Here is an 18832-nt window from a genome sequence, read left to right on the forward strand (position 1 = left end):
TTGCACCAATAGCCAAACCGGAAGTGACGAATGTTTGAATTAAAGCTAGTCAATCGAAAAGAGGGGGGGGGGTGACTTTCGAAAATGTCGGCGGAAAAAGCGACCCCCTCCTTATAGAATTGTGTCTGAACTACGTGTGGCTGCTATTTATAAAAACAAGGCCAATAGCCATTAGTCGCGTGCTCTAGTGTAATGAATGAATGCGTAAATGTAGGATTGACATGAAATTCTTAAAGATAAACTAAAATGACCGAAAAATGGGCTGAAATGACTTAAATATTAGGCACAAGGCCGATTTTAAATGTGAGGAGTGAAGGGGAATGAGGACAACTCCCCGGGGAGTAGTGGAGCTGGATAGTTACAATTGGTATGAAGGGTTGCCCCTACATTGACCAAGGTCTTATATGTGGGATTGCCCCAACATATGGTCTTTGCTCGCAGTATCTGCCGGAACCGATACTACACTTTGATTTTGGCCAAAAGGCCAAGAAAAAAGTGTTACGGAAAGACCGACTGTCCGACTGATCAACCGACGGAGTGACTTATAGAGTCGCTTGCCTGCACGCGACTAAAAATCCCCGGTTGAAAATTAGTGTTAGCCAATTTTTCGATATCTGTCGTCCGAAGGGTCGAGCTCCAAAACGATACCTATCTTATGAAAATTCGTTGTTTCTATCTAAAGTTTTAGGCGTACATACATACATACATACATACATACATACATACATACATACATATATTTAAACAGACAGGTGAGATTTATATTATAGATTAAATGTGATTTGTTAAAAGAATATGAGTACCTCGGGGTTCCTTCTCAACAGAATGCTTGGTTAAGATGCAAATAGTGCTAAAGAGGCGTCGAAAATAGTATGAATTTCTTTCCTACTTTGAGAAACGTGAGAAAAGTTAACCGTTAAAAAAATTGGTATTCCTCGGTAGGGACTCTTATGGTGATTACCAATAAATTAATACCTTCTCAAAGAGACAAGGCAACGCCTGAGAGGTTGTAGCTCATAGAACTGCACGGGATGAGCATCATACAACAGTCAACAGGGGAAAAGGGTCATTACAAGGATTTCCAAGACTTCTGGTGCTCCAATTTACTTGCCTCCCCATGAGGACAGAGTTAGACACAAGGTCCGTTTTTAATGTGAGGAAAATCTAATTCCACAAGAAGAGGTATTCTGGATAGGAACAAAAATAAAAAAAAAAAAGTCCTGAAGGATTTCTCCTTTGCCGACCGAGGACAGAAAAGATGTCGTGTAGCATCAGAACAGATACTAAACTATGATCTTCGCCTCAAGGCCGTTTCCAAAGTAAAAACCCTAGAGGCACCAAGGCCCGAAGATACGTCGTAAGGCTCGCGTTTAATGATATAACATCTTCGAGCACGAACACATGTTCGGTTAGGTGACTAATATAATAGCAAAGCCCACTCGGCTAGTTCAAACTAATATATCGATTTCGTGGAATATCTCAGTTTTTTTGTTTATTTGTTTGTTTTTTTGCTATCTGAGCCACAAAAGATTAATATGCTATAGAAATATAAAAGGCTTGAAAGACGGGGGGGGGTTCAGTCTACTTTTTCATTTTATGCTATTGACTTTCTTCCGACGCGTTTCAATGATTTCGAGTCTGAAAAGTGTATACTTGCTGCTTTACGAACGTCTAGGTAATGGCAACACTGAAAAGGCACATATTCTCCACTACCGGGTACAGTATGAGCCCCGTGGGGGTCAGGGTGAGTGATTTTCGTTCCTCTTTCAATATTAGTATTTAAGTATATTTTTTTATTCTTTATCTTTCTTTTCTTTTCTTTTTGTGTCTTTTATTGCGATGTTAGAACTACTTAGAAATTAGACTACGATCTGAAACACACACGCACACACCTACACCCACCCACACACACACACACACGCACACACACACACACACATATATGATTTTCAGAATGTGAGAGATTGTATATAATAAATTCCACAGCCAAACAACGTCGCAGCCCACAAGAGCCATGACAGTTAACGAACCGGAAGTCCAAGACTCGAGTTTCGGCCTCATTTGGGCTCATCAGTTAGACACATCTGAACTTAGTATTCGAAGCCCGAGCCTCTTGCGGATGTGTTCAACTGATGAGCCCAAATGAGGGCGAAACCCGAGACTTGGACTTCCGGTTCGTTGACTGTCATGGCTCTTGTGGGCTGCGACGCTGTGGAATTTATCATTATATATATATATATATATATATATATATATATATATGTATATATATATATGTATATATAGAGAGAGATACATATATATATCTATATATAGATATATACATATATAGATAGATAGATAGATATACATATATATATATATATATATATATCTGACGAGTCGTAGACGACAAAACACGTGTAAGTGGATAATTATATTATAAAAATAGCATATATGCCATTCCCCATTTAGGGGGTACCAAATTGGTCAAAGGGAAAATTATTCCCAACCCGCATTAAGGTAAAAGTTCACTTTCGCATAAATAATTGAATCTATTCAAAAAGTATCGCTAACAAAAACAAATAAACACACACACACACACACACACACACACACATATATATATATATATATATATATATATATATATATATATATATATACGTATATATATATATATATCGGATGAATGTAAATTGTGTACTTTTTAAGAAATATATATTTATAAAATAGTCAAGATTGTTATAAATAGTAAGCTCAATGAAGATGTGCTATCGCCTTCAGAGCAGATATATACTATACATTTTTGATTCCAGTTACCACAGAAGGTCAATTCGCAATCATGGTTTTTGTTCATTAATATATTTTCCTTATCAGTCTTACATTGCGGATATAGCCGTGGCTGCCATCACACAAATCATAAGGACAGAAAAGGTGTAAAGAAGAAACAATTGAATTGAATTAATTTTTCCTTCCTTTGAAGTAATTATTTCTTTCTTTTTACCTTTTTATTCTCGCAACTTATGTGTTACCGTCTAAAATACTAAAAAAAATATTTGCCTGTCGTGATGATTTGTGTGATGGCAGTCATGGCTATATCCGCAATGAAGCACATATACGACTACTAAGGAAAAAATAAATATTATTGAAAAAAGATCATGATTGTTGATTGACTTTTTCGTGGTAACTGGAATGAAAATTTACATCACGCATATAAATTTATATATATATATATATATATATATATATATATATATATATATATATATATATATATCATTTATATATTTTTATAAAGGCATGACTTTTTTTATAAATTTTTACTGTAGTTTCTGTAGTGCATGATTTCAGATTATTATTTATTAGTGCACGGTAGATGAATGCATCTTTACAAGTGAAACCCATATCGGTATATGTAAACCGCGTGCTTTTAAGTGTAATTTTTATTCTTTCTTTCACTTGGTGCACTGGGTATATTCACTAGGTTTTTATATTCTTTTATATGATTAAGTGATTTAAGAGGATGTCTATCAGGGATTCAAATTCTCTGCCGTGTCTAATAGTGATTTTTTTTTTCGATTTTCTAATGTTTTCTTTTTCGTTGGAGCTGGAGCATTTCAGAGACTTCAACTGAGAGATTTTTGTTTTTAAAAATGGAAACGTCATTGTTTGGATATCCCTTGCACTTTGTGCACTGGGTATATTTTTCAGGCGGTTCTTTTTTTTTCACGGACTCTATGATTACTGCAACGATATATATCTTCCGTAAGATTTTGGTGTTTAATTTTTTTTACCTTTTCAGTTCTGTTCATGCCAGCATCATTAGGGACATTGATTTAAACTAAGGTTGCTAATATTTCCTTGTTATCTCATATAATTGTCAGGTTTAACAGTTCTGTTTTTTGTTGTTTTTTTTTTTTTTTAGTATGCAGCTGTTATGGTTGCGTAGTTATGTTGTATGAATCATTTCTTTCAGTTCTTTCTATGTTAACAGTTCTTGCTGTTTGATTTTCGAAAGATTATGTAGTGGTGATATTTATATATTGATATCTTGTATTGTATGATATTTCGGAAACTTCCTCCTTCTTCAGATATATATTAGACTTCAGTTAAAACTAGCGGCGGTACCCAGCGTTGTTTCGGTGTGGAGAAGTTTTAACCAACTCTAAGAAAATGTAAATAGCAGCGAATACCCGTGCGAGCGCAAAAAAAAAGAGTAGTAAGCATATAGACAGGATCGAACATGTAACGCTAAGAGGTAAAGGAAGTGAAAAAAAGCAAACCGTTTTGTCACCACGCCCACCGTGACATAAGACGTCACCGCCGTTCAAATTAAGCTTAGTCAACGCAAAATGTCTGATGACTTTGACAAATGTCGACGGAAAAAGTAACCACTTCTTATAAAAAATGGTCCAGTTGACGATGAAAGAATTAATGTTTTGGACCAATTTTTGGATATTTGTCAGGCGAGAGCCTGAGCTTTCAAACGATTCCAATTTTGTCTGTGTTGTTTGTGTGTGTCAAAACTTTTAGCGAGACATACAAACTTACATACATATAATGTCGAGATAAGCGGAAAGCAACATACGTACATACACACTAACAGACAGATGAGATTTATGTAATAGACTAGCGGGGGTGCCCGCCTTTGTCTGGGTGTGTGGAGGTGGTGTAGGAAGGAACCCCTGAGGGGAAATCAAAACAATGGTAGCAAAGGTGCCCGGCATAGTAGTAGGCAGGTAGGCTCGAACCCGTAAGGTGAAGGAGGAAAAGAAGTTCCGAGCATTGAAATTAAGTGTAGTAAATCCAACCGAGATGATGACTTTGCAAAGATCCCCCCTCCTTGTAGAAAGCTACCCAGTTGAGAGTGAAAGAATTAATGTTTTTGGCTAATTTTTTATATTTTGTCGACCGAGACGACGAGTTTTTAAACGATACCGATCTCATTAGCGTCCGTCGCGTTTGTCGAAATGTTTTGGCAGACATAAAAACATACATACGTCTATGCATGCATACATTCACACAAACCGACGATTGAGATTTTTTAAAAGATGTGCATATGGGGCTGTAATAAACGTGAGCAATTTCAAAACAGGGCACGTTAACAAAAGCCTACCACTATATGCGTGTTTGAACTACAGTCGAACACCAATTTGAAGAAGGGGTATTTCCCGAAATATCATATTCTACAGATATTCAAAATTGTGTCGTGTTGTGTAATAGCTGTCTGTCAGCAGAACTTACAACTTGATTCAGGTGGTTGGTTCAATGTCTCTACTTCATTTCGAGTGAACCTTCACTTGTTGTTGTTGCTAAGATCATTAATCGTCTTAAAAGTGTTGGTCATTTCCTGATCATGATCGGACGATCTTTTTTTTTAGATAGTCAACAGAATGTTCATTTTTTATTCTTTTTCATCCCAAACACTGCAGCTTGTCACTTGAACGTAAAAGGATACTATTTAAGATCGTGTCATACAGAGTCTCCTACGGGGAGTTGAGCAGGGAGATGTCTGTTCACATTACATTTACACTTCTGTACGCTGATGCAGCCAGAAAAGCAAGAAACAGAGAGGGAATTCCAAAAGTTACCAGTTTTACCTATTTTCATAAAATTTTTCTCATAGAATAGTATTATAATTTATAAAAATCCTGCAAATGTTCATGTAGTTTCGTCCCAAAGAACCAAAGATATGAGCATTTCAATATTCAATTTAGTTACGAGTATAGATATATCCATACATATATATAAATATATAGATAGATAGATAGATAAAGATAGATAGATAGATAGATAGATAGGGATAGATAGATAGATAGATAAATAGATAGATAGATAGATAGATAGATAGATATACCACCTTTTTTGACAATTATATGAATTCCAAATCTCAGCGACTACTAATCAGAATTTAACAAATGAGGGCTCGTTGGAAAGATTATGACCTGAAATTGTGTTGTGGGTTATCTGACATTTGCCTTTACGGTCGCACATTAAAGGGACCATCTATTTTTGAAACTTATTTACAGTCATAAAAGGTTTCAATCAGATTCATTTGTTTTCCTAGTTTTGCATATGAATTACAAAATGTCTGATACTTCCTCAAAACTTCTGGTTTTTATAGGGGGGAAGACTAAAACTTGCTGCTATGGTTGTAAATGATCTTAAATAACAGCAAGGGGGACTTGATTCCTAATATCATGTGTTATCGTATTGTAACCTTACAATGCGTGGCGATGGATTTCACCGATTTCGGTGACAATCAAAATATGAAAGCGTGATATATATATATATATGTATTATCGAATATATATATATATATATATATATATATATATATATATATATATATATATATATAAGCATTGGGACGATTAATCAGAATAGCAATCAGGAATCGGAAATATTAGCGATGGGACGATTCCAATATGTTTCCCGATTCCGATACAATAACCGATTCCGATTCTTTATAAATCTCTAAATATTATAAAAGTGTTATTTTGTCCCGGTTACTGTAAAAAACATCTTAAATGTCCATGTATCTTGTCAAACGTAAAAACACACTTGTGACGGTGAGATCTAGAGATTTAGTCTTACTGGAAGTTTAAATCAATAAATATTTATTATTTTATTATTACTACAAGCTGTGGAAGACGTTTTATAAAAACTAAATCAAATAAAATTAATAATTAAAGGAATCGGTTTTGGTATCGGAAAATAGGCTCAAATTTTCCCAATCCGATACCCCAAAAAGCTCCGATTTTTCGATTCCTGATTCCGATTAAGGGTCCCTACACTAATATATAAAATTTATATAAATACATATATATATATATATATATATATATATATATATATATATATATATATATATACACTTAGTTATATTTTGGATTCGAGCAGAATGCTCTATTGTAAGAGAACATTCCAAAAATAGGAGCGTATTTTTAATACTTTTATTTTCAGTAGGTTTAGATGAGATAACTCATCAATACCGTCGGTTTCAAACTTGATCATAGGGGATGGATTTAGATAACCATATCAAGCTTTCTTCAGCCGATACTCATCTGTTTTATGACCGGAATTGGAAACATACACACACATTGCAAGATCTCATGCAAATCTCGTGTTTTTATATAATCTTGAATTTCTAATGATAAAATTTTAAAAATCGTCCGATTAATATTACGGACGCTAATTTTTTTTTTTAAGCAAAGGAAGAAGAAAGGAAAACGGAGAACTTGTATATACTCCACTGTTTTTGTCGTATATTATTCTATTATATATGTTGTGAGGGAATCACCCCCCAAATGGACTATTCTATCCATTATATAAGCCATAGACCTTTTGAACCCAGGTGTGTATTAAACACCAGAGCGACCGATCGTCACGTTGGTTTGTTATTTTTCCTGCGATTGTTTTACATATTATTATTATTATTATTATTATTATTATTGTTATTGCCGTTTTAAATTTGTTTTATTTGTTAAAGTTGTTATTGCTGTTATCTTCCTGCTGTTATTTTTGAACGGGACTTTTACCTTATTTTTTTATTATTTTTTATTTTTTCCCCTTTCTAACCCGTCGGCCATGGCGTCCGCCAGCAATGTGCCGTCGGAAGAGGACAAAAGTGGCGAACAAAAGAATGGGTGGGCAAAACCACCCAAAGTTAAAATAGACGTTAACAACTTTTTAACGGAAGCAAGGAAATGTTTGCAATATGTTACAGAAACAGGAGTTACGTTAGAAGCACCACGGCTACAGGAATTTGCCAAGAAAACGATCTCACTTTTTTATTATATATGTTGTGAGGGAATCACCCTCCAAATGGACTGTTCTATCCATTATATAAGCCATAGACCTTTTGAACCCTGCTCGATGACGTTTACTACTCTTTTCAGTTGTAACCTTTTCACGTTGTTGTTCCAGTAATACATTGTTTAAACTATATTCCGTTGTTTTGTTCTTTTTGTGGCTTATTGCAAGCCATAACATTGGCGATATTGGATTCGGAGAACGTACTCACGTTTAAAAACAGTATTCTAAAAAACTAAACACTGACAACATTGGATTCAAGAAGCATACTAAAATGGAAATCAGTAACATTTTTAAAAAATACTCGCGTTGAAATAGTAGTCTAAAAATACTAACAATGTCGGACTCAAATGTTATCAAGCAACTGAAAGGTACACGGTAACTAAAAAAAAAAAACGCCGATCATTACGGGGAAAAAAAGGATTAAAAGAAAAAAGCTCATCACGACTTTCAAAGATAGCGCTGTACTTTTACAAAAAGAAAAAGGTCCGTCGCGACTTAGGAAGGTAAATTTTTATACTTTTGGAAAAAGAATTCGTCACTTGTGGTTTTCGCTGCTAAAATCGGGTGTTATTTATTTTTTTCCTCTGGAGAAAAATATACACTTGATTTTTTTATCTTTAGACAATGAACTTTTTATATATTTATGTTTTTTCTGTTCGTTTTATTGTCTGGAGAAAGAAATAAGAAAGAATAAAACGGTTTTGTAAAATTCAGCGAACGTTTGGAAATTGCTAATGCTGACAAAGCAAAATGGACGAATTGAAAGTAGCGTTGGAACATTTAACGAAGTTGCATATCGATGCCGCAAAACGTCAGTCATAATTCGAGGAACAGCAAAAGGAATTGCAAAGACAGTTAGCGGAATGTCAAATACGAACCGAAAAACAGTTAGCCGAACGTCAATTACAAACAGAGGAGTTACTTGCAGAAATTGTTAAAAATAATGCGAACGCGGAAAGCAATTCAGCATTTTCTCAGAATACAATTTTAAATACGAGGAAGAGGAAAAATCATTCGCAGCGTATTTTCGGCATTATGAAGATTTTTTTTTAATATTGACTGCAGCAACTGGTCTGATCAAAAGAAAACCAGACTTCTACTACAAAAATTGGAAACGGCTGAGTATGATAAATTCGTGGATTACATCTTGCCTCGGAAAACAGCAGATTGATCATTCTATGAGACGGTAAATTTGTTAACAGAACTTTTCTTGCCGAAAACGTCTCTTTTCCATAAGCGTTGGAGATGTTTGAATGTGGTAAAAGACGATAATGACGATTTTGCCACCTACGCAGCTGTGGTGAACAAACACTGTGATGACTTTAAGTTGTCTGAACTAACAGTAGACAATTTTAAATGTTTTGTGTTTGCGCAAGGGAAAACTTCGGGAAAACATGCGGAAATCAGGCGCAGAGTCCTTATAAAATTAGAAAATGAACCGAACTTAACACTTCAAAAATTGACTGAGGATTGTCAAAAAGTAGAAATTATAAAAAAAGATGAAAAAAATATCGAAGCAGGCATCGCGAATATAAAAAAGTAACTAAGAAAAAAACCGTTGAAATAGCACACAGACACAACCCACCGAAACTCAGAAAAACTAAAAGCACCGAGCACTTGTTTCAGATGTGGTGGAATACATTCGGTAAGGGATTGCCCATTTTTAACAAAAAGGTGTAATTTATGTAATAAGAGCGGTCATAAAAGTTCTCACTGAAGGAAAACTCAGAATAGAAGCCGTGTACGACAAACCAGAACTAAGGACGTCGTAGATGAAAATCTACGCAAATTTGTAACGGTTAACATTTTCGGAAAGGCTATTATATTCCAATTAGACAGTGGATCGGATCTTTCAATAATAAATCTCAAAACGTTGAAAATATTACGAAAGCCTACAATGTTAAAAACTAACAGAACGGCGACGGCCGTTTATGGTACAAAAATTCATTTTGAAGGTGAATTAATTACAAACGTTACTTTATGGGAGAAAACAAAAAAAAACTAAGATTATATGTGCTAAAAGATAGTGAGAATCTGTTCGGTTCTGACAGAATGGAGGGGTTTCGTCTCTGGGATCTTCCTATATCCACATTCTGCAAGAAAATAGATACCCCCGCCCGCCCAGCAGAAACGGAGAAAATTATAACTTGTTTTAAAATGAATTCACAAACGTATTTACTCCTGGTCTGGGGAGATGTACAAAAATGGCCGCAGATTTTAAGTTGAAACCTGGCACACAACCGGTGTTTAAAAAGAAACGTAATGTCCCGTTCGCTTCCCTGAACAAAATCGACCAGGAACTAGACAGATTAGAAAACATTGGTATACTGGCTAAAACTAAATATAGTAAGTGGCCTGCTCCGGCAGTTTACGTAAAGAAAAGGTCCAGGGAAATTCGCGTTTGCGCCGACTTCGCGAGCGGACTCAACGGGTCCTTAAAAGAGTTTCACTATCCTTTACCTAGTCCAGAAGAAGTGTTAACGAAATTAAATGGCGGCAAGTTTTTTTCTATGATCGAACTAACCGACACTTATCTACAGATTCCGGTAAACGACAAAAGCGCTAACCTCCTCTGTATTAACACTCATCGAGGTTTGTACAGATACGAAAGACTCGCGTTTCGTATCAAGTGGCACAATATTCCAGCAAGTAATGGGTACTATGCTGTCCGGTTTCGACACCGCAGTCGCATATCTTGATGGCATTATCATAACGAGCAAAAGCAGGGAGGAATATGAAAAACATATTAGACAAGTAGTCAGTCTAACACAAGATTATGGATTTAAGATCAAAGCAGATAAATGCGAGTTCTTTTTACAAACAATTAATTACCTGGGTCAAATAATCGATAAAGATGGCAGACGCCCAGACCCAGATAGGTCGACCGCTATTAAAGAAATGCCAGCACCAGTAAACATAAGTCAATTGCAGAGTTTTTAGGTTTGGTAAATTATTACCAGGGGTTCATCCCAAATAATATGCACAAATTGCGCACACACTTAATGAATTGCTGAAAAAGGATAAGGCTTGGGAGTGGACAGAAGATTGCCAGACATCATTCCAAGAAATAAAAAGAATCCTGACTTCAAAACTATCCCTAGCGCATATCAACCCGCAGTTGGACATAATAGTAACTAACGACGCTAGTCAATATGGTGTCGGGGCGTGCATGCTACATCGAATGCCAGATGACTCGAAACTTTCGCATCACTGACTCTCTTGCCAGCGGAAAAGAATTATTCTCAGATCGAGAAAGATGCCCTAGGAATTATATTTGCAGTTTCAAAATTCCACCGGTTCTTGTACGGAAAACATTTTTTTCTACAAACTGACCATAATCCGTTGATATCTATTTTTGGATCAAAAAAAGGACTTCCAACATTCACTGCGAACCGACTATTAAGATGGGGAACTATTCAGCTGAACTATATTTTTACAATTGAATTTCTTCCCTCAAAACAACTATCCCATACAGACGATCTATCGAGACTGATTCCTGCCAAAATGGAACCTCTTGAAGATTCAGTAATCGCGTCACTATGTATTAATAATGATGTAAAAACCATGATAAACAATATTATCCGCGAACTGCGGGTCACACCTCAGGAAATTAAGTCAGAATTCCTAAATGACAATTTCATCCAAACCATGAAGCAGAAATTAGCACTAGGTGACACCAGTTAAGACATTTTTTTCTGGTTGCGTTATACGGTGAAAGGGTTGTCATCCCCCAAACCCTTCAAAAAAGAATATCAGGGATTTTCACATGGGACATCCAGGAATAAACAGAATGAAAAGCCTAATGAGAAGTTTTGTTTATTGGCCAGCTATGGACCAATATATTACCGACATGGTGAACAGATGCAAAGGCTGTGCTTTGGCTGCAAAAGCACCACCGATAACATATAAACCTTGGCCTAAGGCCGAACAACCATGTTCGAGGATCAACATCGATTATGCCGAACCTGTGGAGGATTTTTACTATCTGATAGTAGTTGACTCTTACTCTAAATGGCCAGAGGTACTAAGATGCAAAAAATCGACCACGGCAATGACACATTTTTTATTGGAATTGTTTGCTCGGTTTGGGGTTGTAAACTGTTTGGTTAGCGATAACGCTACACAGTTCACCTCGACAGAGTTCAGAGAATTCTGCGAGACATATCAAGTCAAGCATATTACGACACTCACGTACCACGCCAGAAGCAACGGCCAAGCCGAACGCCTTCGTCGATACGCTTAAAAGAACATTAAAAATAGGCGTCCGGTACACCAACAGAAAAGGCCCTTCAGCAATTTCTGCAGGTTTACAGAATCACGAGAAATCTGAACAAACCAGATGCGGGATCACCAGCAGAAATCATGTTTGGACGAAAATAAAATCCGTATTTGATAAACTGCTACCCAAACACATAGTACACAACAGAACCTCTACAATTCCAACGAAACGGTTTAACAGCGTGGATAACGTGTATTTTATATATTTTAGAAACAACGTTTCTTTTTGGGAACAGGGCACGATCTTACGAAGAATCGGCCATGTTACATACATCATTCAGGGCCCAAAGTTCCAACATAAGAGACACTTGAACGAAATCAGGAAACGCTTCTATGAGGATCAAGAATAACCACCGCAGGACGGCAGTGAGGCTATTTAAACTGTGTATGACTGTTTTGACATAGACCCTCCAAAAGGGATGCCAGAACCGAGACGTTCCGGTAGAAAGAGGAAGCGCACATACCCCTTGGTGGTCTGCCCCAAAAGGAAGAAATACTGATTTTCACAACCGCGGAAATCAGCTTGGGAGGGGGTGTTGTGGAGGAATCACCCTCCGAATGGACTGTTCTATCCATTATATAAACCATAGACCTTTTGATCCCAGGTGTGGATTAAACACCAGAGCGACCCTCGCCTGCTCGGTGACGTTTACTACTCTTTTCAGTCGTACCCTTTTTACATTGTTGTTCCAGTATTACATTATTTAAACTCTATTCTCTTGTTCTGTTTTCTTTGTGGCTTATTGCAAGCCATAACAATATATGAACTATTCATAGCGTCACCTATGAAACAATGTGGTTTATTAAACGCCAGGTATCCCCGCTAATAAACATATACGCATATGTGTATGTATATCTATATATATTCAAATAGTTCGTATGCCGCATAGAGATAGTACCTGCCTTGTTTTTATGTTTTATGGAACCATTATGTCCGAGTTTTTGAGAATAGCTCGCGTTACTTTAAAATTATTAGATTTTATACCACCAGTTTCTAGCTTAGTAATAAAGATGATAAAACGGTTAAATAAAGAATTTGTCCGTTATCCTGATGCTTTTGAATCGTATAAAATTAACCAGAATATATTAATAAAGGAAATTCAAAACTATATTTGTAATGTATAAAATTTATTATATAAAATAAAATAAATAGACTATTAACATTTTTTTTGTATATTTATAAATATTTTAATCATTATATATATTTAATCTTCTAGTCTGGTCTAGTCTAGATAAATAAAATGAACGCATTTTTCCCGTGAGTTTGACCTTAATAGGATTAAAAATCAAAGCATTACATACAAATGTAATATGCACAAACTGCAGCACAGGATCTGAGGTGTGCTATAGGCCTATTACCCTTACAGTTCCTCAATAACCGTACATTCCTATATTTTTCCCGGTGAGAGTTCACTGCCAAAATCGGTTAGATTCAATGGAAGTTACAACATCTTTTCTCTCTATTAGATTACTCTTTTTCCCTCCCCCCATTTACACCGCATCGGATGCGTTCACAAGGAACAGTATGAGGAAACACCAGTTTGGAATCGTACAAGGTTATTTATGCCGTTTTTTATCTTCTTCCCCTGATTTATGCTTTTTTTTTACACAGTGATCACACCTTATAAAGGCCCGGAAGCCACTCAGGGATAAGGGTTATTGCAAGTACATTACGTTAGTGTGGAGATTTGATGAAGTGTTTAATTAAAGGGGCGGTTCATTAAGAATTTGTTAACATTTGACTTGAAGACATCCAAGTTGTAGTCCGGTGGGAAGCAGACAGACGGAACAGAGTTCCACAGGCGTGCAGTTCTAAGAAAGAAGCTTTGTTCATGGAATCCACGTTTTGATTTAGGCACAGATATAGAGTGGGGGAAATTTTTCACAGTGAATTCAGCTAGACGGGTGTTTTTCGTGAAAGATTGGCGAGGGGGGACCAGAGATTGGAGTTCAGACGAGCACCTGCCATGAAAATAACGATAAAACAAGGATAGGCTCGCAACGTCTCTTCTGTGGGAGAGAGGTTGCAGGGAAGAGAAAAGGGCATCCCCCACTAAGCCACGAAGTCTATTTTGTACTCTGTCAAGGCATGATAGGCTGTTTTTGGCCGCTCCTGCCCAGATATGGCAACAGTATTCCATCCTTATGCTTTCTGTTTTCTAGATAAATAAAATAAAAATAAAAAAAGTATAAAAAGAAAACGCGATTATTATTATTGTTTTCTTCTTACTTTTTTCTGCGGGACTAACCCGTTCTTACTTCCGGTTTTAACGACTCTACCCTTGAAATATAACTATACCTTTATTTATTAGTGCTTTCAACTAAACATTTACTTTTACACAAAAAATTATTTCTTTACTGTTTATTATTACAACGCAACGATATCGTGAATTCACTTGCATTACATTAAATTAAAATAAAAACAAATAAATTCAATTAGAATTCGAAAAAACAACAAAATTCCATTTAGAATTCGTTCACTGCGGAATTGATATTTGATCTAATTCACTTTTTAGTTAATTCATCACGTTTTTTTTTTCGTTTTTTTTTTTTTTTTGCGCTTTCACCTAAATGATTCGAGTTTGAGCCTCCCTCAAACTTCCGGGCACCCCTGGACTGTTCGTATTGCATCACGTTCACTTTTTAAATTTTTTTTTTCAGGATTCAGGTTTTAACATTGTTTGTTTTTATGACATTTAAACAGGGGTATTACTTCGCTTTGTTTTCATTTTACCCCCCCAACCACGTACGCATCTAAAAACACGGACAACGCCGGGTACCCACCGCTAGTTTTAAATAAATAAGAATGTTAATATATGAAGTAATAATCATAGTAGGGGGTGATAAGTAGTCATCCTAATCTTATAAATACGAGAGTGGTAAATTAAAAAAATATATATCTATTTTGAATTTGGAAACGGACGGATCTCACAGGAAAGGAATTAATTTTTATGACATGGATATAACATGAATAGGTTAGACAAATTAATTAAGAATAGGAAACTAGATCTAATATCTGTATCATGTTTTTGTTGTTAAGATTAAGGGAGGTGGTCTTTGATCAACACAGCTGGGGAGCCATGCTTTTATATACTGTTTTGTTTTTAAATCCCCGCAACAGTGTTTCATGGCAAACAACTGATGATCCCTTAAATTAATATTAGCTCTAAAGTGAATTCGCTGAGAGCAAGTTGATGCATTGATTGCAGGTGATTTAATGATTAACTGACTAAACAGTTTTCTAACGAATGATAAAAATATAAAAATTAAATAAGTTTTTGTATAGTTTTAAAGGTTAAAAAACTTCCAAGACTATACACACACACACACATATATATATATATATATATATATATATATATATATATATATATGATGAAAGTAATGGAAGACTATATATATATATATACATATATATATATATATATATACTAGCAAAAGTACTCGTCGTTTACTGGGTTCAAAAAAAGCCTACAGAAAATGGACTCTGATTTATGAAAGTATGATAGGTTATGAAAATGAAGGGCTATAAAGAGATAGCTTCGAATTTGGGGGTATCAAAACCAAAGCAAAATATGATGAAAGTAAAAATAAAATAGATAAACCCCATAATTTATTATACCGTACCTGTTCATACTGAAACACTTATCACAATATTCTGTGGATCTATATTAAAAAATCTTGTTAAACTTTGTGACATATTTTCATTCTATGGAGGTCAGGTGCGAACGAACACCCCCATAATTTTATTATACCATATTTCTTCAAACTGAAACATATTCTCAAAGTATACTTACGCAGATAGATATGAAAAGTCTTTATTAAAGTTTGTGCCTATTTCCATTCTATGGAGGCCAGGCCCGAACGCAGACCCCACAATTTTATTATACCATCCCTATTTAAGTTAAAACATACTTATCAAAATATTCTTATGCACATCTATATCAAAAACACTTGTAAACGTTTTTTTTTTTTTTAATTTTTAATTGTTTTATTTCCATACTTTGTGGACCAGGCGCGAACGCAGACCCAACAATTTTAATGAACCACCGTTTTGCCAGATCAAACATACCCATTCCTGTGTCTCGATACATCTTCTATCATTATATGTAATCAGTTTTTTTAAATAGTCAACCATATAGGAGCTTATTCGTGACCACACACACACACACACACACACACACACACATACACACACAGACATTCAGCTTTATATTAAATGAAAGATCAGGAATAAAATTTTATATAACTTTATTACATTTTCAGAACAATAAGGAAAAGGAAAAGTGGAAAATTAAGAAAAAAAGAAAAGTCTTTAGGCCATTGCATTTCGAAGATAACAGCTCCTCGACAGAAGGAGAGAAGGGTCAGAATTATACAAAATGCAAATATATTGTCTATTAAATCCCTCATTGTTCTGATGATATAATGAAGTTATATATAAATTTTATTCCTCATCTTTCATTTAATATTATTGTTGGCTCCTCTTAATAGTGTTGAGTTTTTATGTTGATAATTTTGCTTTGTTAAAGATATATTCTTTGAAAACAATTGTATATATAGAGAGAGATTATGTCTGTATATATATGTATGCATATATATATATATACATATATATGTATATATATACATATATATATGTACATATATGTGTATATATATGCATGCATATATATATATATATATATATATATAGTCATCCACAATGTACTGTTTTGTTGTATCAAAACTCATCAGTGCAGCTAGACTAACACATTTCCCTAGCTGTGGCTTATCCCATTGATAATCGCCAGTTTTAACCACTGGATCATAGATTAGCGCTCATAAACGTCTCATCAAATGTCTATGAAATAAACATTCGCCCATCGCTTATACAGAGCTCGAGCTGCTAGTTTGTTTACAAACAAACAAAGAGAGTCTCGCTTAATTGCCAAATAAGCAGCGAGTGAAATACACTTTGCGCAGGTTATTGCAGTACGCTCCAGTACCTGAGTGTACAGCATCCTTAACATTTGACCTTGAACTTGAAAAATAATGTGCACTATCCCTGGGTAAGATATCTTCATCATGCCAGGTATGGACCAGAGGCTAGCGCAGACCCCACAATTTTAATGAACCACCGTTCTGCCATTTCAAACATACCCATTCCTGTGTCTCGATACATCTTCTATCATTATATGTAATCAGTTTTTTTTTTAAATATTCAACCATATAGGAGCCTAATCGTGACCAGACGCACACACACACATACACACACGCACACATACACACACAGACATTCAGCTTTATATATATATATATATATATATATATATATATATATATATATATATATAAGGTAGCCAACTTATAAGTAGCCCAGAAAATGTAGTAGAGACGAAGAACATTCTTTTATTGTTTTAGTGTTATAAAAGATGATGGAAGTGCTCCCCATTGACATCTATGCATTTCTGTACACGTTTTAACAACGTTTGCAGATAATGCCTGTAGATCTTCTCTGGTAATTCTCCGGATAGCATTGGTAATGTTCTCCTTTAGTTGGTCCAGATTGTGAGGATTATTTGCACAAAATTTTTGTTTTAAAGTCCCCATAAAGATAAAAATCACATGATGACGGGGAACGTGGTGGCCATAACCCTTTGCTTATTGTTCTCTCTTCCGTAAACAGGTCATGAACACGTCTCAGTGATCTGTGAGACGTGTTCATGTTGTTGGAAAAAGAATTGCATTTTATCTTGTGATGTCGGTTGTCGTTAAGAGAAAGATTAAGGAAATCGGGCAACTTTTAAGTGGGTCATCTTATATATATATATATATATATATAAACAAATAAATAAATTAAATAAACATGAATATACATAAACGATCACACATATATGTATGTATATATATATGTATATATATGTGCATATATGTATGTACACATATGTATATTTATATATAAAAAAAAAGGAAAAGGTCTGCCTTAAACTACTAACCTAGTTCTAAAACAGACCCTTTGTTCGATAAAATGCATGCCCATTGGCTGATAGGAAGGGGCACGGTGGATACTAGAAAGCTGGTTGGCTAACTAAAATCCTCAACAGAAGAGGACCATATAAAAACGAGAAACAACCACAGAATTCGCGCATAAGCCTGACGAATGCTAGAGTGGATGAAACGCCGAATATTCAGTGTAGTTTAATCGCCATATATATTTTATAAATTACTAACTAGCTCTACCTACGTATTGTGCACTTTTGAAGTAAATACTTAAAGTTTACGCATAAATCTATACTTTCGTATATTAATTTTATGTGAGTAAATGAAGTAGTTATATATATATATATATATATATATATATATTGTTAAACAACGTTGAGCCTGGTCAGTACTAAAATGGGGTTATCTCCGTTTATCTCGGCATTGTTTCCAATCGTCCTGAGCCTCTCCTTACCTTCGATTCAAGCAGTGCCGATTCTGAAGAGATGTGGTTGATGACTGAGCAACCTTTGCTTCATAATTACACGCGCAGCTACCCTTACAGGGGATATTTATTGTCTTTATATATATATATATATATATATATATATATATATATATATATATATATATATATATATATATATATATATATATATATATATTTTCTTATGCGTAGATCATCGTATAACGATTAGATCACTGTCTGTCTGGCGTAAATGAACACTTAAAATTAAGATGTTTAAAATTCAACGTTATTTCAAGCGGTTAATGGTAGCCGAATGGATTAGGT

The 18832-nt window shown here is 35.1% G+C and overlaps 1 protein-coding gene across 9 annotated transcripts in view; it reads left to right on the top strand.

Moving 5' to 3' along the window:
* LOC145263644 (PDF receptor-like) overlaps positions 1-18832 on the top strand; it is a 787341-nt gene that overhangs the window by 735522 nt on the left and 32987 nt on the right. For 3 of the 9 annotated variants that reach the window (XR_013864585.1, XM_080120502.1, XM_080120501.1), the window contains exon 12: positions 1676-1744. The exons of the other annotated variants lie outside the window; for them this stretch is intronic. Coding sequence is in view for 2 of the 3 variants with exons in the window: in XM_080120502.1 (XP_079976628.1) it covers positions 1676-1744 (69 nt within the window). In the remaining variant the exon portion in view is untranslated. The remainder of the gene's footprint in view (positions 1-1675; positions 1745-18832) is intronic. 9 annotated transcript variants of the gene reach the window in all.

This window comes from Euprymna scolopes, chromosome 39 (assembly GCF_053919585.1).
Source record: "Euprymna scolopes isolate OS-2025 chromosome 39, ASM5391958v1, whole genome shotgun sequence".
Taxonomy (NCBI): domain Eukaryota; kingdom Metazoa; phylum Mollusca; class Cephalopoda; order Sepiida; family Sepiolidae; genus Euprymna; species Euprymna scolopes.